This window comes from Apostichopus japonicus, chromosome 5, assembly GCF_037975245.1.
Source record: "Apostichopus japonicus isolate 1M-3 chromosome 5, ASM3797524v1, whole genome shotgun sequence".
NCBI classification, from domain to species: Eukaryota; Metazoa; Echinodermata; class Holothuroidea; order Aspidochirotida; family Stichopodidae; genus Apostichopus; species Apostichopus japonicus.
This window is the reverse complement of record NC_092565.1, coordinates 10,427,316-10,450,008: the sequence shown is the minus strand read 5'-3', so window position 1 is coordinate 10,450,008 and position 22,693 is coordinate 10,427,316. Positions and strand designations below refer to the sequence as shown.

Below are 22,693 nucleotides of genomic sequence, written 5' to 3'. Positions count from 1 at the left end.
GCTCAAACGGAGCTTAGTTGCAAAACAGTGTTATACTTTTGCAATTTTTAGCTCATACCAGCATGCTGGTGTGAGCTATTGTTACAGTGCGGCGTCTATCACTCTATCCGTCAACAATTGGTAAAACCGCTCCCACTCGCACAGTGTTTGATGGAATTTCATGAAACTTGGACACAAGGACCATTAGGTATAGGTCCATCAGAGATGATCCTAAATTTGGGGTCAAAGGTCACCTGTGGGCCGTAATGGGCCATTTTGTGGAAATACGCAAAATGCTTCTTCTCCTACAGATTCCATGGTACAATGTTGAGGGTTTGTCACGATAGTACTATGGTAGTTTTACCTTCAGGGTGTTCATGAATTTGAGATCAAAGATCAACTAGGGGTCTTTTGTGGCCCGGGCCGCGGCCCTATATTTTCAAATTGCTCCTGTTCGTACAGTGTATGGCCAATTATAATGAAACTTGGTCACAATGTTCCTCGGGATGAGAGTTACGAGGGGTGTTCGGAAAATTGAGGTCAAAGGTCATTTAGGGGGTCATCGGGGTCATTCTTTGTAATATTTTGAAATATCTCAATCTTCTCAAGATTTTGATGGATCATATTCAAAGTTGAACTGATGATTGTTGGATTGTATATGAATAAGGTGATGCCTAAAAATTTTTGGTCAAAAGTTAATTAATTACAATTAATCCCCATTGTTTAAAAAAATCTGAGCCTTCACTTTTTGCCAAAGCTCCTTTAATTTGTCTCCCAGTGTCTGCAGTATTTGTTTACATTTGTGGTTAAGCTCTGCATAGGCTGTTAGTGGAATTAAAGCAGGACTGGGAGTTGTTATTGCCTGTTGAACTGTAAGCATGAGAGCCCTATAGCCAATCAGCACTTGCCGATTCTTAGAAGTCTTTGAGCCTGAGGTATGTAGGCAGCTTGTGAAGTTATGCCTTGTAGGGAGTGCTTGTTATGTCTGCTAAGGTAGAGGGGAGAAAGTTTAATAGGGTAGGTCAGTGGTATTGTTTGAGAGAGTGGGTAAAATAGGATTTAAAGGGGAAAATAGGAATTATAGCCAGTGGTGTGGCCAGGATTCTGCTAATGGAGGGGGGGGGGGTATCCCTCACGGGCCCAAAATTGGTTTTGTGGGCCCTACATTTTTAAGCTCGAAAAGGTATGAGCTTCTGCACCATTGGTGCTCTAGTTGAAGTAAGTCATATTCAGGTTTATTGAATACCCAGGTTGCTAAAGTGTCTCGTTATATTTGCATGCTGACATGAATGTGAATGCCAGATGGCAGATTTGATAAATGTTCTACAAGGTATGTTTTTAATGTAGAAAGATATGTAGCTGATGTTACGAATGTAGACAGAAAAAAAAACGATAATTGAATAATAAAATAAAAAAAAATAAAAAAAATATGCAATATTAAATTCAAAGTAGGAAGAAAGTTGTCGAAAATTCTAGAGGTTATTGTTGAAGAAAAAAAATAGTGATAGTAATAGTGTAGCAGAAGTAAAAGGAACTAAGATAAAGTTCAGACTTTTGGGGGTGGGAATGAAACGTCATAATGTTGGAACTTGGTAGAAAATAATGCACTGTTAAGTTGAGTGACTAGGTGTAATTTAGTAAATGGAACCAGATGCTTCATTATGTATTTAGGTGGCCTGTCTGCCTCTGAAATAATTATCCCTTTAAAATTATCCAGAAGAACACTGTTTTAATAAACATCTCACATATCAATCTCCTCTCTGAATTTTCTTTAGTGTTTATTTTCCAACTGTTTTGGAAGATAGTGATTAGCTTATTTTTTTTTGCTTATTTTATGTTTTATTGACTTCTTTCTCTGTCTCTTTCTCTCTCTCCCTTTTTGGTTTTTTCCATCACACTCAATATGGATGATGGCCATTTTACAGAAAGGTTAGTATTCTGTGCATTTTCTTGTCTTAATGGTGAGGGAAGGAAGGGTTTCAGCATGTTAAATGAGTTTCTGTTCTAAGCTTAAGGTGATGGTGATCTGATGGATTCCATTTCTGCAGGTATTGGTCAATTTTTGAAAAGTTTATCTTTCAGCAGCATTGGTTTTAAATGTACCTTTATACTGGACAGCTATGGAAAATATGAAAAAAATTTGTTTCTCTTAATCCACCAAATTGTAGAATGACCTTTGAACTATTAGCATACAATTGGCCAAAAAAAAGGGAAAGTGTTCTTTCTTTCTCTCTGATTGGAAAAAAATATAAATTGCTCACCTAGTAATAGGATGATTATTTACATGGTATGATCCACATTATAGCTGGGGAAGTTTGAGTGATTTGGCCTGGGTCCCCTCCTGAAAATCTGTTGGCACTAAAAAAAATTGAGCATAATTTTTCTCCAAACCTCGTATGAGTATGCTTGTCCATAGGTAATGACTAATTTCTGTGTAGCAATGTATTATTATGCACCACTACCTCGGTAGTTATTTCAGCAGATTCCTGTCTTCCCGAGCCTCCTCTTCCAAGCAATCGATGAAGCTACCTCCCTATGCTTTTAAACTCATGGAGGAGTAACCAATTAGGAATGAATAGTAGATGGCTGATCTAACATTACAGACGGTAATGCAGCGTTATGTTTTAACATAATCTTTTTGTCTTCCTCAGTGTTCCACAACAGTGATGCCATTGTATTGTCCTCCGTCCGGAGTACCCGAGGATTACTCAGTGGCCATCCTTCAAATGTTTCAGTGCTATCTAAGACAGCTGAGACGTTGCAGGTATCAGAGCTTGGGCGAGAGAGGCTGGGCAAGTCCGATCCGACCCGGGCCCCATCTGCCCAAATATCTGATTCACCGTCGGAGAGGGGTGAGAGTGCCACCCGATGACGATGATGACGACACTAACCCGGAGGATGGAGTTCAGGGAGAAGAAGATGAGGGGATGCAGCAAAACCAAGAGGCAAGCCAAAGAGTCAATAAGTACGTTTTGGACGAAAGTGACGACGACTTTGAACTGGCTAACGTATCTGGTCGGCGAAAGCAGGTACCAGATGTTGAAAGGAACAATAAGAGGCCCAGAAGCGAACCGAGGGGGAACGAGGACGTTGCCTCTCATCATCCCATAGTCTGTCCAAAGCCCATTAGGAGACCACCAGAATCTGTTCCAAGACCTGACTTAAAAGGGAACAATTCTCATCCATCTCAGGGTCACACTGTGCCAAATAAAGGGAGACCACCCACCCCCTCTGTCCGTACCTTTGATTTCGGAGGTGGGGGATCACCGAGGCTTAACGCCTCCCCGAGGGAGACTGGAAACGAGTCCGTCATATCAGATAGCTCTCGGCACGGAGCCTGGAGTTCACCTCGGAAGCTCCGGAGGTCATCGTCCAATCCAGAATTTGGCAGTCTGAGCAGTTCAGGCAGCAAACTGACCGCTGATACGTCCATGGCGTCGGCTTCAGCTTCGCCGGTGTTTCATAATCAGGCTAGCGAGAGTTACCTGGAGAAGGACGAGGAGAGGGCCGGTCCTTCCAAGCAAGTGGCACGCGTCCAACCTAGGAATTCATCCCCTTGGTTATCAAAGGCTTCCATTAACCGTAACAGTATTCCACCAAGTAACGATGCCTCACAGGAACTGGAGGGTGGCTTTTTGAGAGGCCAAGACAGCTTTCATAGAGAACCACTTGTAAGTTGTTTGTCATTTAATACTTAGGTGTTACTCTAGAGTAAAAAGAAAAAAAATTGTTGACGTAAGCAGTAAAGGAACCTTCCAATCTGGAACTGTCCAATCTCAGTCTGAATTGTACGAGATGGTATAAAATACTACCAGATGGATAACAGTTATGGCCCAAACTTTAAATTTGATTTGTGATAATGTTTTTACAAAGCATTATCAACAATGGTTAATAGTTAAGGTCACAATAGGAAACTGTTTTGTTTAATTTTGTTTTTTACAAAACTTATAATATCAGATTGTCAAAGGTTATTGCCAAAGTGGCTCGAAAAAGACATTTGAATATACACCATTTTCTATAGCTCATCAATTACCTCCACTGTATAAATTAAAAGCGAAATATAGATTTCAAAGGATAGTCCAAAAGAAAATTTATTTTTCACTTAATAACAGACATATTGATAATAGCATCTGAACTGGTTTCCTTCATCTGTAACAGGGTCTGTCCCTTTTCAGTCTAGTTAACTTTCATACGGTAGTATGAATATGAAGTACTCCAGCTGGGCTTATATCCCAGCTTAAAATTCTTCTGCTTTATATTTTCATGTTCAACATTAGGAGAAAATACAAACATTACATTATGTTTTTCTCGGTAAGGAACAAAAAATTAATAATAATGAGCAATTGGAAAATTGTGATGTAATTTTGGCCATTTTGCTTTTGTTATTATTTAGCTGAATGAAGAAATGGAAGTGCTCCCAGAACGATTCCAAGCTTTTTCCGCCGAAGCAGTTGTTGAGCGCCCTCATCCACCGTCACCGCAAGTGCCTTCACCGCTCAAAGTTATACCGAACATTCCACCAGGGATAGAGTGCCCTCTATGTGGACAGAGGTACCCAGTGTCGACCATTGAAGCCCATGCATCTGAATGCGATGGATCTATTTCCTTGGATGGTGAGTCAATAATTGGAGGTATTTTATGCCTTTATTTGTTTTTCTCGTTTCTATAATGTTGATGAATCACTTTGTGCCACAAATCTTGATTGTCACAAACAGGTAAAAAGCTGGGAGGGAATTTCAATACCACTTTTGGTTGGAGAAATAATTTTATGCAATTTTCTGTAGAGAAAAATGAACAAATCAATAAAAAAAAATTGGTAATAAACCATGGAGAGTAGTCTAAATTTTCTCAACAGCTTTACTAGTTACCAGGCCTTCACAGATGCTATTAACTAACTGAAGGCTAGTCAAACCAAGTAGGCCTACCTTTACTTTACTTAGCCTACACAATAATACCAAGAGTATTCATTGCAAGCCTCTTGCAGTGTAGTATTAGAGATATGATAAAAGCAGTACTCTGGTGAACTTGAAGCAAGTTTTAAAATGCAAAAGCTGATATATATCATCGACAAATATCGATGGGAATTTCAATCAACTGTGTAAAAATGGTTTGCTATTTGCACAAGCTTAATATGCTAGAATATTTCTTGTTGTTTGAAAATCTTCATGGATCTAATCGTGTCATTTCTAATATCGCCATCTTTAATCGGGAGTGGGTTGAGATTTGAGAAGTGTCTAGCATATGAATTGAAGTTTATCTATAAAAAACAAAAAAAACATTGTACCCATTTCTATGATTAATGTGTTTGCCTGTTAAACAAGTTTGTTGAACATACTGTAAATCACACTTGGCTACCCAGAAATCTACAAACACGAAATCACAACAAATAAATTAACTTTGTAACAAATTCATGACCACGATATTCTGTCTGGCATCATCTAGCAGGTATCGCATCGCTAAATGCTACCCAAAGTGGTCAAATTTGCTATTCAAGTACAAAGATATATAGAGCTGTTTTTGTCACAGAACCAGTAGTATTTATTAGGGACAAAATTCATAGCGTTAGAAACAGTCTACACAAAAATGTGAACGCTAAATTAATTTCCTTTTCTGAGCGTCGGCTATTTGTAATCCATCATCATTAATGACACAAGAACCTTTTGTAACTGATATGATCAGCTTATTTGCCAATTGGTAAAGAATAATTCCATCAATGAAGCGTTTGGCTGACACAAGACTTTGTGTCACAGATTAACGAAACACTGGTGCTGGCCAAACTTCTGGTGAATGGTGCTGTGAGGCATTTCCTGCATAAAAATTTAAGTAGCTTGAAAACAAGCTTGCCAACCTTAGAAACCATGATTTGTTTGCAAAGAAATTTTCAGATTTTCAGATTGTGATTTTCAATGTGTAAGATTGGTTTTTCTCTTAGCATAGCTGAAGGGGAGTAACAGTGGCTGATTATGTAAGCTTCAGTTACTAAGTACCATGGGTGGGGGGAGGGGAGGGGAAGGGTGGATTTTCAGATGTTCTTCCAAATGCTTATATTTTATAGCATACATGGAAGTTGTATGCATTGGCAACATTTAAGCTCGTCCCACAAAAATGAAGTTAGAATGTTGGAAATGTTAGCACCATTTTGCATCTAAGCCTCCTTGCCCAAACAAAGACCTCATTTCTCTGTACTTTTGTACTGAGATCAAAGAAGTGGAGCACTGAATGAAGCAGTGTGACATTAATGTTGTGTAGCAACTAAAGAGGCATGCTCGATGGAAGAAACATGAAAGGCTGCTCACTCATTGCTTTACTGTCTCTCATCCCTGTACCCTACCCATTCTGCTTTAACTTACAGTTAATGTTACCACAAAATCTATGTTCCTTGGCACCTGGTAGTAGGATATGTATATTCTAGTTTAATACTAGATGTATATAGATATACTGTGTTGGTGGCAATCGCTTTCATAAATTTTTTTGTTGGTTGGTTGTATTCTCTTTTGTAAGAAAATTGTATTTAGCATCTGCCACTAATAAAACGAATAAACGTATAGTGAGTCTTGTACTTTGCGTATTGTAAATAATGGATCATATGAATATCCAGCTAGCTGTTTACATTTGCATAAGTATCCTCAGATTGATGACACACGTTCCTGTGTAAAGGACTTCTACATCATTTCATATTTTTTTTATGGGGAAACTGTCTTTTAAAAGAAAGGTTATGTTTAATGCAGAACTCGAAAATGCCGAAATGTTAACATGTACTGTAGATTTACTGTATCAACTTTGGTGTCCCCTCACCCCGGCTGGGACAACCTTGTCCTGTGGTACACTTTTATGTCCCACTTCGAAACACTCGTACTGAAATGAGCATTATGAATATCGTGGGTTTCTATCAGATATAGGTTAGGAACTGTTCATACAGTCAGTAGGAGTGCTTTGAGAATGATATGGGAGGACAGTATAGAGTGGTATTAGCATTGAGGAAACTGTACCAACACTGCCTTTTCTTTGGACAAAAGTAATCATGGAGTCATTAATTGCATTCATATCATCAGCTGCATCTATTCAATGCCTGCTTAGTGTACAATTTATGCACTGTGTTCTTGGCTTCAATGGTTATTACATACAGAATATGTTACTAGATCTCGCAAACGGGCCAAATTTTGGCCCAAAAATGAGCTCATCATGATTGGTGGGATTATTTGGTACATATAATAGTGCCAAACAGATTGCTTAGACTGTTGAAATGCTGTTAACAGCCATCTTGTTCATAATGGAGTGCGAACTACATTGATAAACCGCTTTAAGTTTTGCCTTGCTTCGAAGGAGCCGACTTTAATTACAAATGTTTGTGTGCAAGACTAAGTACAGTAGTCCAGCCACATTGATTGGTTGGCCCTTTTTATTTGAAACGGTGATTTTTAAAAAAAAAAAAGAGGAAACTTAGGCAGTAATGAAATACCACACAGCATACCAAAATACAGTACAGCATATCAAAATACCGTACAGCATATCAAAATACCGTACAGCATATCAAAATACCGTACAGCAAATCAAAATACCGTACAGCATACCAAAATACCGTACAGCATATGCAAATACCGTACAAGCATATGGAAATACCGTACAGCATATCAAAATACCGTACAGCATATCAAAATACCGTACAGTATATCAAAATACTGTAAAGCATATCAAAATACCGTACAGCATATCAAAATACCATACAGCATATCAAAATACCGTACAGCATACCAAAATACCGTACAGCATATGGAAATACCGTACAAGCATATGGAAATACCGTACAGTATATCGAAATACCGTACAGCATATCAAAATACCGTACAGGATATCAAAATACCGTACAGCATATCCAAATACCGTACAGTATATCAAAATACCGTACAGTATATCAAAATACCGTACAGTATATCAAAATACCGTACAGCATATCAAAATACCGTACAGCATATCAAAATACCGTACAGCATATCAAAATACCGTACAGCATACCAAAATACCGTACAGCATACCAAAATACCGTACAGCATATGGAAATACCGTACAGGCATATGGAAATACCGTACAGGATATCAAAATACCGTACAGCATATCAAAATACTGTACAGCATATCAAAATACCGTACAGCACATCAAAATACCGTACAGCACATCAAAATACCCTACAGCATATCAAAATACCCTACAGCATATTAAAATACCGTACAGCATATCAAAATACCGTACAGCATATCAAAATACTGTACAGCATAACGCTTTACCGTACAGCATATCAAAATACCGTTCAGCATACCAAAATACCGTACAGCATATTAAAATACCGTACAGCATATCAAAATACCGTACAGCATATCAAAATACTGTACAGCATAACGCTTTACCGTACAGCATATCAAAATACCGTTCAGCATACCAAAATACCGTACAGCATATTAAAATACCGTACAGAATACCAAAATACCGTATAGCACATCAAAATACCGTACAGCATATCAAAATACCATGCAACATATCAAAATAATATCAGCGCCTGCCATCATGCTTTAAGTGGAAGATCAATATTCTTCACGGTTCCTAATGCCTAAGTAGCAAATATTTGAACAACAAATTTTCCCCCTCACTTATAATCCTTTCGTTTTGTCCGTTTTATCATTCTCTGCGTACACTCCGTGGTTCTACAAGCTATGATCTTCTGGTGGTTTGCGTTAAATAATTCGGCTGATTGTCATATTTGCACATAAAATTATCTTGTTTGTGTCCATATTCTACCTGTCATTTTATTCTTCCCGCTATCTTTGTTGTTTGTTTTTGTTTTCTGGCAATGGTCTTTAAAAGCCCACTCTGATATTGGTAATTCTTTTTGAGTCTATTCTGATGATGACAAATGACCACACAATTAAATCTCAAGTGTCGTGCAGCATGCACATTTACCTCACTGCGGTTGGCGTGTGTTCAATGATTAACTCATCTTGACAGATGTTCAAATCGTGACACAAACGACTAAATTACTCCATCAGATGTTTTTTCGTTTTCTTCTCGCACGAATAGTTGGAGTGTGTTAAGGAAGGAAAAGACCAAAAAAAAAAAGAACATGTACCTTATTTTCTATAAAAAAATTCTAGTTGGATTGGCTGTATATATATATAGTGTATTTCCAAATGAGTTTATTAAGATTTTTTGCCTGTTCTATTTCCTGTATTGGTTTGAAGTATTTTATTGTCTGATTTTACTCACAATAAAAAATGAGCAAATTGTAATATCGAAGCGAGATTAGGAAGAAATACACGACTGTTTTCAATGTGTTCGTGCTTAGTTGAGGCACTTGATAAAGGTGAAGGACAGTGGACTGTTTATCAGGGAGAAAAAGTTCAAGAGGCCTCGTGTCCTACAAAGAGATGTGGTGTGTATAGAAACTATGAATCTAATTTAAAAGCACTCTAGATAGATTGTCTTCAAATTTTATCTGAAAGGTTTTTAGGGGGAAGATTCTTATATCGTACTTTATTTGAGCGCATGATTGTTCTGCTAGAGAAGATCAGAGAATCGCTGAATCAGCTCTACTGTACAGTAGTAGTTATGTAACTTGGGTTTGAAATAGAGCATTCCCCCCCCCCCCCCCCCCCCTTGAATGCAAAACCTGGAACAGCAAATACCAAATTGTCAGTTTCTTATGTTTTGCTGAAAATGTTACCACGGATGTTTATAATCTTGAGAAAATCTGTTACATTTCAGAACAATTAAGACATCTAGATAGCTACACTCTTGGTATCTAAATCCTACACTTATATATAGCCTACATTTATCTTTAGCATTCACATACAGTATCTGTAGCCTATGCTTTTATACTGTAGCCTACCTACATTATTCTATAGCTAACACATACAGTATCGATAGCCTACACTTATCTAAAGCCTACACTTACTGTAGCTTACTGTAAAACTACCTGTAGCATAAACTTATCTGAAGCATACACTTATCTATGCCCTACACATATCAAAAGCTTACACTTTACTACAGCCTACATTAATCTATAGCCTACATTTTTTATACCCTACACATTTCTTTAGCCTACACATATTGCCTGCATGTATCTATAACCTACACATTTCGATAGCCTACACATATTGCTGGCATGTATCTATAACCTACACTTGTCTATAGCCTACACCGGTGAGGAGAGATGTATGGTTGACACTTGAAAGGATTGTCTTAGAGTTAGACAGGAATTGTTTTACCTGAATCTGCCATATTTAGAAGGATTTTCTGGTGACAAACAATGTTAAACTTACAATTATCGAAGAGGAAGATATTCAATACTGTTAGTTGAAAACCCCCATTTCAAAATCTTGTCCCTCGTTTGAGATATGGTTGATTGAATGTAAGCTATTTTGACTGGCTACTCAACGAATTTGGATCACGATAGGGGATCTGTACATGTCATGTGGCCAGATGCTCTTCAATCCTTCAAAGTTTGACTTAGGCTGCTATAATCTTATCCTTGATTTATCCTTGAAACCAGACATTTGGAATGTTTGCTTGCAGTAGTAGTCAAAGATTTAACTGTGAGTAGAATTTCATCATAATGTATCTGTTTTTTTGGGGGGGGTTAACATTCTTTTCCCTCTCTGTGGATAAACGATTGACATCGTAGAGAAATACAAGGACATGATCAGCTGAAGTGTCAAGTGCTATCATCCATTCTGATGTTGCCAGATACACTTAAATACCAAATATCACAAAGTTTGCAAAGTCTGAACAAACAAAAAATTCATATGTTCATTGTTTTTGTCTAACGATACAGAAAACTTTGCTAAGCAATCACATTCAGTGATCATGAGAAAAAGCATTGTGGTGTGTATCCATTCAAAGTTTCAAACTTTGATGTACTCTGGTGATGAATGGGGACGTCATGTATAGGGTCTTTTGCCTGATTTCTGTTCTGTGGCTGTGGGAAGGCTCCTCTAAAACAGGTTAAATTTGAGAAGATAATTTTGTTTCACCAGTAGGTAGATACAGTATTAGGAGGGGGCGGGAGGGGTGAAGTTCAACCCCCACCACTTTCATACCCCTGACTTCTGTTTCCAGTTGGGGAAGAAATGTGTTCTTCTTACAAGTGCTATATCAGTGAATAATTTTAGTTTTCAAATATTTACAGTTTTTAGTCGTTTTGAGGTCTCTGAATTTCTGTCTCTGTATCCAAATACCATTTTGTTACTGTGTATAAAACACTGCTATATACAATTTTTTTTTTTAACTTGCACAAGCGATTTGTCCATCTTGCTTGCATAGCATTTTTCGCATGGAGATAACTGGATAAATTATTCCTGGTATATTTACTGACAAGGTATATCATTGACAGATAGAGTACAGAGTCAATCACGGTATAGCTTTATATATATATATATATATCAACGTAATTTATGAAATATCACAGCTCAACAGTTTAGGCGAAACAGCTCGGATTTGCTTAATTACCTAGGGACGTAATTTTTTTGTACGGGTTACAACATGTTTATTTTATTTCGTCTTTACTGCAGATGAGGTAGATATTAATGCTCCTGTAGCTGAAGAGCCAAAGAGGCAAGTGATAATTTCATCATTTCAGGGAACTTAGAAGCAACCGACACAAAATTATATTGTATTCTCGAAAGGATAGAGAGAAAGAAAATTATACGAAAAACAAAAAAGAAACCCACAAAAGTTTAAATTCAAGAAAGTATTGACATCTTGTTTAGTTTGTGAGGAAGGAGAGTTCAACACGAAGAGTATATAATAAATTGTCAATTGTAATATCCTTCATTATGAAGTCAAATAAATTTGTTTTTATATATCTTTCTCAAGTTTGTTAATTTTTCATACACTGTAGTCATAAATCACTCAGGGACATGCTTGCAATTTTTCAGGTGGGAGTCTGAAGCTTTATGAAAATCATTTTAGCATTGCAAACTCAACACAGGGTTACATTTGTAACTAATCAATGTTTGTGGCATTTTCTTCCAAGATAGACAGGTAACTTGCTTACGTACTGAATGTGGTTTAAGTAATACTACTGGGCTGATGTACAGTACAGAAGGTCTGATGTAGGTCAGATGTGGGTCTGATAGAGATCGATGAAAAAGTTCTGATGTGGGTGTTTTAACATACTGTACCTCTAAATGTTACCATCAGAGCATGGAATATTTAATTAAAAAAACTTGAATTTACAAAAAGTTTTAATTTTTTTATTTATTTTTTCATTTGTAAATTAACAAAAAATATGTTAGGCACCAGTCAGTTAAGGTAAATATTACAAGGAGAGGAGCGTAATGTGACTTGTATATTCATAGAGGATCTTCCCAATTTATAACTGTTTAGAGGGATGTAGTAGCTTCAAAGTAATGGACATTATGTAACCAGTCCATCCCAGCATTATTACCATTGGATGTTTGTAGCCCCTGTACAGTAACACAGACACATACTGGACATCCATACTGCTTTGGTCACCATGTATATAAGATGGTCTATGACGTTAACATGAAGTTTTCTTTACATGAAGTTGTTTTTTTTTAAGTTTAAAAAACACTCGATACCAATGGCCAAAATGTTGTCTCCTCAGGACTTCATTGACCGACCGCTGCCTGCCATCCACGACATCCCACGAAAACGACCGAACGGAAAATGACCAAAGACTGGACCACCTTGACGCTGCCATTTTACAGATGGTGGAAAACAAGGAAATTAACCTTGTTGCATCCAAAAAGCCCCGACCGAAGATGTCCCGCTCTCTGAGAGGCGGTGACTTGGAAGAGGACGGCGGCTATACCTTGTAAGTGAAAATCTCACTCTTGAAGTTTGAGAAGTATGTAGGGTTTGTACCTTTGTTTAATAAAAGCTTTCAACTCAGCTTTATTATAATGAATAAACATTTCAAATGGTTGAACCACGTTCTGCAAAAGTACAGATACAATTTTCAGGGACTGTGTGTTCTCTAGGACTAAATATTGCTACTGTAGGCCTCACACAGTTTTAGGCTTTTTACTATAGTACAGCTAAATGATGACAAATTATAATTGAGAAAGGTCGCACAGGTGAAAAAAACAAGGACTATTTTATTATCACTGTCATCAGTTCAATGATCAAGAGCACTTGTGGAGAAATTTTACCGATTATTGTTTTGTCCATTATATACCAACAATTTTAACGATTCTGCTTATGTACCGATTTCCTAGTAGACAGGCACTTTCCAATTACCAAAACATTACCATATGTTTAAACACTATTAATGTTGGAAATGCAACCTCTCACTTTATATTGTTAAATTTTTTTGGGGGGTGGGGGTGGGGGTATACTCGCTTCCTGTATTTGGCAAGATTTTGATTATATACATGTAGAGATAGAGTTCAACTTAGTCATAGCGGGATTTAACTGTTCATGGAAATTTAAAATAATTTTGAAGAAATGCTAATGAGCCAAATAACTATTTGATTGCTGATTAATAGTTTTGTCATCTAGAAAGTTTTGTTATGTCAACAATGTCGACATTTGGTGAAGATTTCAAGTTGTTTGTGCGCTCCAGATTGTTACAACAGGAAATAAAGTAGGAATCAGAGATAAGGGGCGAGGGAATTAATCACAATGACTGTTGAAGTTATCAAAAGGAAAATAGTTTGGAAAAGCAAGAAAAAGTTCTTTGATCTTTTTCTCCAGTGTTTTGACTGCTTTTAATGTAAGTTCCCAGTCAGCTGTGATTTGTTCATCATGGAAAAGTGTCTACTAGTTGTTCATTAGGGGAAGGGGAGGGTAGGGGGTTGGGAATAAATTGCCCTCTGTGTTTTTTTCAAACTTTCTCTGTGGGAGGCTCATTTTTGACAAACTGAGACAATGATTTCATTTTCTTGCTAACTTACCCAATATTGATTTACTTATATAGAAGGATATTAAAGATAAGTTTGCCTTGTTCTGTACGAGTTTTCCAGCATTACTTTTACCTTTTTGATCTTTCACAAGAATACCTAGAAAGAGGAGGGGCATTAAAGAAGCAAGAGAAGAAGAGAGGATGGAGAAGTGTTTCCTCTGTCAGAAGCTGATACAAAAAGATGAATATCTGTCTCACGTGAAACAACATGAGTTGAAACAAGCTGGTAGGAAAAGAACTGCATCGTCTGAAGAACCATCCGAGGAGGACCGAGCCTTGCCAGGCAAAATGGGAACCTCACGGATGGAAGAAAGGTTTGTAAGAATTAGGCTTAAATTCATTAAAAGGAAAACTCTTCACTTAAACAGTAACATCGGAGAGATACGACGTCTCAATCTAGGTAATAGGTCTGTTGGGACAGCTTGTTCATGCCTTCATTACAAGTGCCCTGGACTAACACCACTATTTATTTCATCAGTTATCAAATATTACCATATTAATGAAGGTCACATGACATTTAGAGTTCAGCTGCCAGGTTGATTACTAGAAAGTCTAAACATTCAAGTTTTTAACCCCATACTCTATCTAGCTGTATTAAGTGTGTTATTATCATTTATTATTATTATTTTCATTATGATTGTTGTTTTTCTGAAAAGACAACAACTTAACTATCCTCAACCCCTTTCAAGTAAGGTTTTTTTTTATTTTATAGATATGCCATAGAAACATAATGTGAATGCATCATGCACCAGAAAGGATACAAAAATAGAAACAGAAAAAGTATTTGCTACCGGTCAAAGCAGACACAGATAGCTCTATTAATAGAGAGAACCCAATCCCACCATTTGTTATATGGTAGATATTGAACAAACAGCTAAGCAATGTCTTGTTCCATTTGGGAGATATCATAGTTTTAATGTTCCTTATCACACACAACCTTAGACTTGAACAAGCCTAAATGTGACATCATAGAGCCACATATGCTGACAGCTTCCATTTTTTTCTTCTGAATGGGTTTCTCCTTTTATTTCTTGTTTTATGAAGTGCTGATTTTCTATGATGGAGAGCAATGGGTTTGCAAATGCTGTATTTAAGTTCTCAATGTGACCTTATAAGTGATGTTATCTTCAGCTTCAAGGCTGTTTACAGACACCTAAAATAGAAAACGTGAAAAGACAAGTAATAGGAAAGTACAAGTTTTCTTCCTTCTAGTGGCAATCTGACAGCAGAGGCAAAATGTCAGCCCTCTGACACGACCTTTAAACCCCCGAAATTTTTATTCTTAGTATGCAGTAGAGCGTACATTGTAGGCATCCCTATCATATAAAGCTACACATGACCAAAGATGGGTTTGCTTCTCCTCTTAACTGGCTTTGACATTTATTAAAGAGTGATTGACCAAAAATTGGGATTCAATATTAAAAGGTAGTCTCCAGTCTCCGTGACGACAAACGGTCGTGTCTAACTCATCAACCACTTTGGAAGCTCTGAAGTGTTTCTCGTCCAAAGGTTAATAGGCGCTATTACTTTTATCCACAAAGGTTTAATTCATAGAGTGGTTATTTATTGCCGAAACGCTTTCTTTTTTTACAGAACTTACGCTGGTAACCAATGTGTAAATGGTTCTGGAGACACACAGCTGAGAGAGATTTATGGGACCACGTCAAACCTAGAGGAAGACGAAGAAGGAAGTAGCGACCAAGAGGACAGTCTGGATTGGACACGCCCCGGAATTCCAGCCCAGGAGTCTGATTCGCCCATCAAGTCATACCAGTCTATAAGAGAGAGCAGAAGCATCATAGATTTCAAAAATCAGTTCAAGGAAGCCAGTGGCGTAAAGAGCAGGGTGAAGACGTCCAGGGGAAGAGGGAGGGGGAGGGGTAGGGGGAGGGGAAAATACAAAAAGGGTAGGGGAAGAGGAGGAAGACGAGGCAAAAAGACGTCTTATTTGTGATATCCTGTAGCTTGTAGTGGTCTGCACTATTACAATGGCTATGGATAATTGTGATTGTGACCTACAAATTTCCCCATCATGCTTGTATCCTCTTTGCTTTTGCCCTTGCCCCTCCTCCTTCCTCCTCCCAAGCAAAAGCAAACAAGAAAAGAAGCTAATAGTAAAACATGTGAGCGTTTGGCCATAATTGCCGATTGAGTACAGTAACTTTTGATTAGGCCAGAGCGAAACATTGGTTGGAGCAAAGGGCCAGAGGTAACCAACATCACAGTACACATAGAAAGTGCAACATGCAGCGTTAGCCTGGCAGGGTGCTCAAGCCCTAAAGGCTGTAGGTGTCTACATACCTGATGAGTGCAAGATGGTGGGTCGTGGGCCGAACTGAAACCCTTGAAAGGGTGGAATCGGCCGGCTGGACATCAAATGTAGAGCGTTAGTTTTATGCCCCGAGCTGAGTGGATTCCGACTTCACCGTGATTGGAATGTACTGACCGATTGTAAGGAGAACAAAGATTTTTTGTTCAATCATGGATAGAGGTTAGCATCAGTTGGGAGTTTTGGAAGAAATAGGGCTGGTTTAGAGTGGTTTGGTCAGTATTTTTGTGGGTAAAGAGTGAAAGGGGGTGTGAAGGTGGGGGGGGGGGGGGTTTGTCTTGGTAGAGAGTGAGATATACAAAGATGTGGAGAATGTTTCAGAATGTGCAGGTTAATTCACAGAGCTAATTTATCATGTAAATGTGTAAAGGGTAACAAGATTGTGGAGGAGAGTAGTATAATGGGGCACAGTGGGGGCAGACAGAGTTTGCATCAGATATCACAGGTTATTAATGAAAGCAGTAAGTTGAATTGTAGTATTGGTGTATATGCTCAACTCTATTAGCCTGCAACTTTGTGCATTTTTAAGTCAATGCTCCTTTGATGTTTCAGCGAGGGCGTGGTATTTACTAGAACGGAATCGTCACCGATTAATCTGGTCTGAAATATGAAGTAGTTGCTGTTTTAATATTCATCAATCGACTGACCGAAGAGAGAAAAAAAAATGAATGCTAACAATTTAAGGCATGAAAATCATGTCAAGACTCGACAGTTTTTATCTAAGTTCAGCTGTTTCTAAGTTGAGCTGCTTCGACATGAATAATTTTCTGTTCTCTTGGTTTCTGCTAGCTAAGTATAATGATGAGCAAAGATGAGGGTGCTTTAATTCCTTTCTCAAAACTCCTGCTGGTGTTGAGGTGCAGAGATCTGCATTTTATGAACAGATTAAGCATTTGAAAAGTACAAAAATTAGTTCGTATATTACCGACAAAATTTTTCTGTGTTGTGTTTTTCAGGCACTGATTGATAAAACTGGAGGATACTCACCAACAGTATGTTTGACTTCTCTTCTCTTTTGTTGTTTTTGTTGTCAGTTTGTGTTTGACTTTTATGGATTTGCAAATTCAACCATCTTATTTACCATAGGTCATAGAGATACTTGGGATTAATAATTCTCGTCCACCCCTTCCCCCCCCCCATCCACCCACCCCATTATGTCTCCATTTGCACGCCACCCAAAAACTTCAGTTCCATTTCACACACTCCTGGATCGGCCCTTTCGAGAAGAAAGAAAACTTGCGAGATTAAAAACAGTTAAACTTATGAGATTTCTGATGTCCAATTTGACCACCATACTATCCCTAAACCCTGCCGGTATCTCCCTCCCCCTCCCCCTCCCCCCACCCCCTTCTCACTTCTTGGTAGCCTCCTGTTCTACTTGATTACAATGTCACCACCATACCCTCTCCAGTATCTTCACTTTGAGGAGCATATCGATGACCATCCTTACTCGCATGTAACAGAGCAACTTAAAATAAATTCAAAATTTTCGACCTTTTGCATTGTAAAATATACCAAGTGAAAATTTGACTGTATTCTTGTTAATCCTCTACTTTGTTATTGTAATAGAAAAAAAAATTGTGGGGAAAATTATCAAAATCAGCTCAAAAAGCTGTTTTCTTTTTCAAGCTTTCCCAGATAATACCATTGTTGCTCTTTTCAAATAGAGCTCAGTAGGAGGTCTGTTGTGTTACCATGGCAAATATATTCCTTCATTATTATTATCTTAGTTTTTTTATTCTCTGTTTTTCTCCCCGGAGATGTGTGCTTAATTTGGAAAGGTATTGCCAATGAACTCATAATTTTAGGGCTTCATCTAAATGGCATCTATCAACAGACGGTTAACAAAGTATAAAACCGACCATTTGAAAATCTTAGTAGTTTCGTGAATACGGGCAAGTTTTTGTCATTTCGGTAGAATGGCAGTAACAAATATAACTTTTTTCTTTGAGGAGAGAAAGATGGTAAGAATAATAGGTATAGAGATAACTTAAAGAGCGTTTACATTGCACCGGTATCTTCAATCTCCGCCTCCCCCACCAAGGTTATGTATTCCGTTCGATCTTTTGCTGCATCTAAGGATCTGATTATATATTAATTGTGATATATCTTAAAAATGTCATCAGACAAGGTTGTGCTTATAGGCCTAACATATGAGGTTTATCAATAAATTGGCTGGACTACTAAGTCTAATACACTAACGATTAGGTTCAACACTGTTGAGTATTTTTGGTGGCATCATATGTTTGAAATGTACAAGAAGTGTGCTGTTGTGGTTGAACTCATTTGATGTACAAAGCAAAGGCTTAACGTTCACATTTAGGCCTCACAGGAGCCGACGTCATTATTAATTTAGCCACGAAGGTTCATTCCAGAGTTAAGGGATATTTTGAAGAAATCTATTAAAAACTTAGAAGCACTAAAACCACAAAAACAAACTTCTGCTTTAAGTACTCTGACCGTGTTTGTATGGATACTTTCCATCACCATCATATATGTAATCAGCATTTTAAGTAAATTTGCATAGTGCAAGTACCCATTTCTATATATATATATATAACTTTTATCAGATAGAAACATATCATTATATATATATATATATATATATATATATATATATATATATATTATATATATATATATATATATATATATATATATATATATATATATATATATATATATATATATAGATATATATTATTAGGGTTTCTTGAAGGACAAACCATTCATTTCACTCATTGTTTTACCCACCCACAGAATTTTGATTTCAACAGAACGTGTTAAAATATACCCTCAGTCACTCAAATGTCAAATGATTCACCCAAGTACCGTCTTTTCAATCCGTTTTCCACTCTTTGAGAATCCCTGTATAAAACGAAAAAATAAAAAAAAATAAAAGTAATTAGCAAATTTGACCTCCGTCTGATGTCATCAAAGACATTCTCTTTTGTTTCCGTCAATTTTCATCATTTAGCTGTCACGTTCATTCCTCCACCGCCGTAGGTGATTCGATTGTAATGTCTGCATACTGGTAGCTTCCGCTTTTGATTGAGTGAATCGTCAGAAAAATATATATTAACTGGTAAAATTTGAATTTTTAGGTCATTTCCGAAAGATGGTTTATGTCATTCACTTCATACATGTTGTTACCAGACAATCATACATAAAGAAAAAAAAATTAAAAAAAGGATTCTCAGAGAAGCCATCAGTTACCCCCCCCCCCCTCACACCCCCTTCAAAATAGTAACTGGGTAATACAGACCAATCTCTACTAGGAAGTGTGGTAACTTAAGTGTTTTTTTCGTCACGAATTTTACTCGAGTCTCTTTTTTTATATCCTATCAAGCTGTGTAAGAAATGTAACTTAACCGTGTCGTTAGTTGAGTGACAAGACCCACCCATCGAGCCTCCGAATTTCTCCCATCGCCCCACCCCTCATCCAATGTTGTTACGCCAGATGGAGAGGGTTTGGGTCTTCCTATATATGGTCATTCTCAACATGTTATTTTCAATTTAACCTCTGACCTCTATTTTGCATGTTGCTTCAGCCGTTTGGTATGTAATGTTACAAACCGTACCTTATCTTGACGGATCACGTGTTTATACATTCATCACACAGTCGCTAATTACCGTGGTCGCTTCCTCTCTCCATTGATCTAGCAACGAACTAATTCGCACCGCTGATTAAAGTAAAGCACTGACATTTACCTTCAACTGAAATACCTTATTTTACTTTCGTATAAATCTTACACGTTTTTATTCCAAATCAGATTTACTTTAATCAGGATTTATGGCAAAAGGAGAGAATTTTGCTTTTTAAGTTTGTCGTATTTACGTCCTTGGTCTATACGGATGTAATGACCGAGTTGAATAATTTTAGAGAAATATCATTGTTAATGAGACAAAATTCCCTGTAGAGAACAAATCCTACTATATACTCCCAAAGGGCAGAGAAGAAAGATCCACTGTTTTTAGTTGCAAATTGTATCAGTTATTATCCTTGAAATGGAACTACAGCTAAAAGCTATATCTATATCTATACATATATATATATATATATATATATATATATATATATATATATATATATATATATATATATATATATATATATATATATATATTTATATATATATATATATATATATATATATATATATATATATATATATATACATATATATATATATATATATATATTTTTTTGGGGGGGTATATATATATATATATATTTTTTTTTTGGGGGGGGGGCGGGGTGGTGGGCAAGAAATTAGAAAAAGAGTAAGATTGCTTTTAATCTTAAATGGTCTGTTAATCCGGGGAATGCAACGATGGTCATACAAGAGTAAAATTGCTTTTAATTACAAATCACTGCTCCTTAATTCTGCAAATGGTATTACATGAGATGTAAGTGGCGTTGAATCCCCTAAGTGGGACGAGAATGGATGAATTAGCATTTGAGACTTTTTCGCTTTTATGTGTTTGTTTCATATTTCTAGGCCATTTAGGCCATGGTAATCATCTTAATTGATACTATATATTTGATTTATTTTGTTGCATTTAAAGACAATTCAAACTTAGATCATTTAAAGCTATCAATAGTTTCTTCCTTCTTACGAATCTTCTATCGATTAGTACCTAATAAATCAGTAATTATGTGCAACACTCGAATTTACATATTAATCATTCTGTATTGTATTTCATATTCGGGGAAGGAGGGGTGTCGTGGGGTATTATTGAGGGGGGGGGGTTCTGTTTCTGATTCTACTCGATATGGTTCTATGTTTCATTTGATGAAGTAATGCAGTTGAATATTTTTGTAATATGCTTTTATAATCGAACCTTTTGCGTCGCTGTGGGGTCGTTGAATGAGATTCCCAAGTAGGGGTGTGTGTGTGGGGATTGGGAGATGCATGGGTGTCACGCAGAAAATATATATATATATAGTTCATTATGTCAACTCATACCATGTTTATCTGCTTTTGTCTAATAATATTTTCTTTTGAAGTACAGGGGGTCTTTCTGTAATGAAGACATTCAAATTGACAAACTGTACACATTTTCAAGTGTGTCGATGTAATCATCCACCACCGTAACAAACATTTGGACATTTGGTGTTTATACGTCTTTATACAAATAGTAAACCATGACTTTCAATTACATACTTAATATCTTTTCGTGAAATTTGATCACCCGTAAATTGGTTTTGCTTAACTGATCAACCTTAAAAAGATTGTTTTTTACTATTTAGATTACTTTCTTTGAACCCCCTCCCACCCCCCCAATAGAAAAACACAAATAAATATAAATGAAAAACTTCAAATTTATTCATTATGCATGCTGCAACAAAATGAAGTTTACATCTTAAAGCAGTGCTTAGAATATCCCCTTCACATTTCAAACTGCAACAAATTGTAAACTATTCAATTTTTTTTCTGGAAACGCGGAAATAAACGAAAAAGAAAAAAAAAACCCATAAAATATGGTAGGAAATCAAATAATAGTCACTCATATTCAAAGATTATCAAGTACGTACTGCTACCTTCAAATCATTGAGCCTCTCTGAGACTATATTTTGTTTAATATACAACTGATAATCAGACTTGCTCTTGTTTCAGGTTTTTGAAGAACGAGTCATGAAGCTATAACTCCTGCCCAATAAAAACTGCCTCTTGTCCCGGGCATGAATGTTCAAAAGAGGCAGTATGCTCTCAGAGCATATTACGAATCCCCTCTTCGGTGCCTGGGCCCCCCCCCCCCTTTGGTGCCCAGGAAACCCCCGGATGGTTCTCTACTTCTCTCTGTCCTCACGGTTGGTAGACATCCTAAACTGACCCCATGTCCCCAGTCAGACATTGTTTCCATCTTTTTCTCGGCAGTTGTCGTTCGGACATGTAGTGAATAACCGAACTGCACCCCTCCCCTTCCCCGCAACCTGAATCCGATCCTGGGATTAAGGATGTGGGTGACCCCACTTTGAAAAGGTCAAACTGCAAGCGGTTCGGATGAAGAGTATGTCGGTAGAGCGCGCTTGAATCGGACAAAGTTATGGTGAAAGTCTTCAGAGTGTACGAAGAGTATACTCCCTGCTATATACACGAACAACATTATATGCAATATAAGTTAAATGATTAATGTGGATTGCATGAGACATGCATAAATGCGTCATCATTTCTTTCAATACTGTAAATTTATTGAAGTCGACAGTGCTTTGCCTCCAGGAAACACTTTTTGCTACAGTGGCTCTTTTCCAAAGCAAACAAATCTTACACAAGCAAATACAAGTTTCTCGGCTAGAGTTGGCGAGATTCGTACAAGGAAGTATCAGTAAATTTTCCGTTGTTCATTTCTTTTCTTTTCTTCCAAAAAAAAAATCAAAAGCTTTTAGCATGCCAAAAGTAGAGACTTTATATACTGATGAGTTTTAATGCATTTCTTTTCGTATAAAGGATTTGTTCTTAATTTTG

At 37.1% G+C, this 22,693-nt stretch overlaps 1 protein-coding gene and 1 long non-coding RNA gene across 2 annotated transcripts; one reads left to right on the top strand and one right to left on the bottom strand.

Moving 5' to 3' along the window:
* Positions 1-359: 359 nt before the first annotated feature.
* LOC139967610 (uncharacterized) lies at positions 360-2,493 on the bottom strand. The gene is made up of 2 exons (XR_011793054.1): positions 882-2,493; positions 360-841 (listed from the first exon to the last, which is right to left on the bottom strand). It is a non-coding gene; the product is annotated as an uncharacterized lncRNA (long non-coding RNA).
* Positions 2,494-2,595: 102 nt separating this feature from the next.
* On the top strand, positions 2,596-17,213 carry LOC139967607 (uncharacterized). The gene is made up of 6 exons (XM_071971570.1): positions 2,596-3,650; positions 4,373-4,592; positions 11,538-11,580; positions 12,596-12,805; positions 13,987-14,208; positions 15,488-17,213. Exons 1-6 carry the CDS (start codon positions 2,646-2,648, stop codon positions 15,846-15,848), a joined length of 2,061 nt encoding a protein of 686 aa, XP_071827671.1. The 5' UTR covers positions 2,596-2,645; the 3' UTR covers positions 15,849-17,213.
* The last annotated feature ends 5,480 nt before the right edge of the window (positions 17,214-22,693 follow it).

Coding starts and splice junctions, on each gene's coding strand:
- LOC139967607 (XM_071971570.1), top strand. CDS start 2,646: ATGCCATTGTATTGTCCTCCGTCCGGAGTACCCGAGGATTACTCAGTG. Junction 3,651..4,372: donor GCTTTCATAGAGAACCACTT/GTAAGTTGTTTG, acceptor GTTATTATTTAG/CTGAATGAAGAAATGGAAGT. Junction 12,806..13,986: donor GAGGACGGCGGCTATACCTT/GTAAGTGAAAAT, acceptor ATCTTTCACAAG/AATACCTAGAAAGAGGAGGG.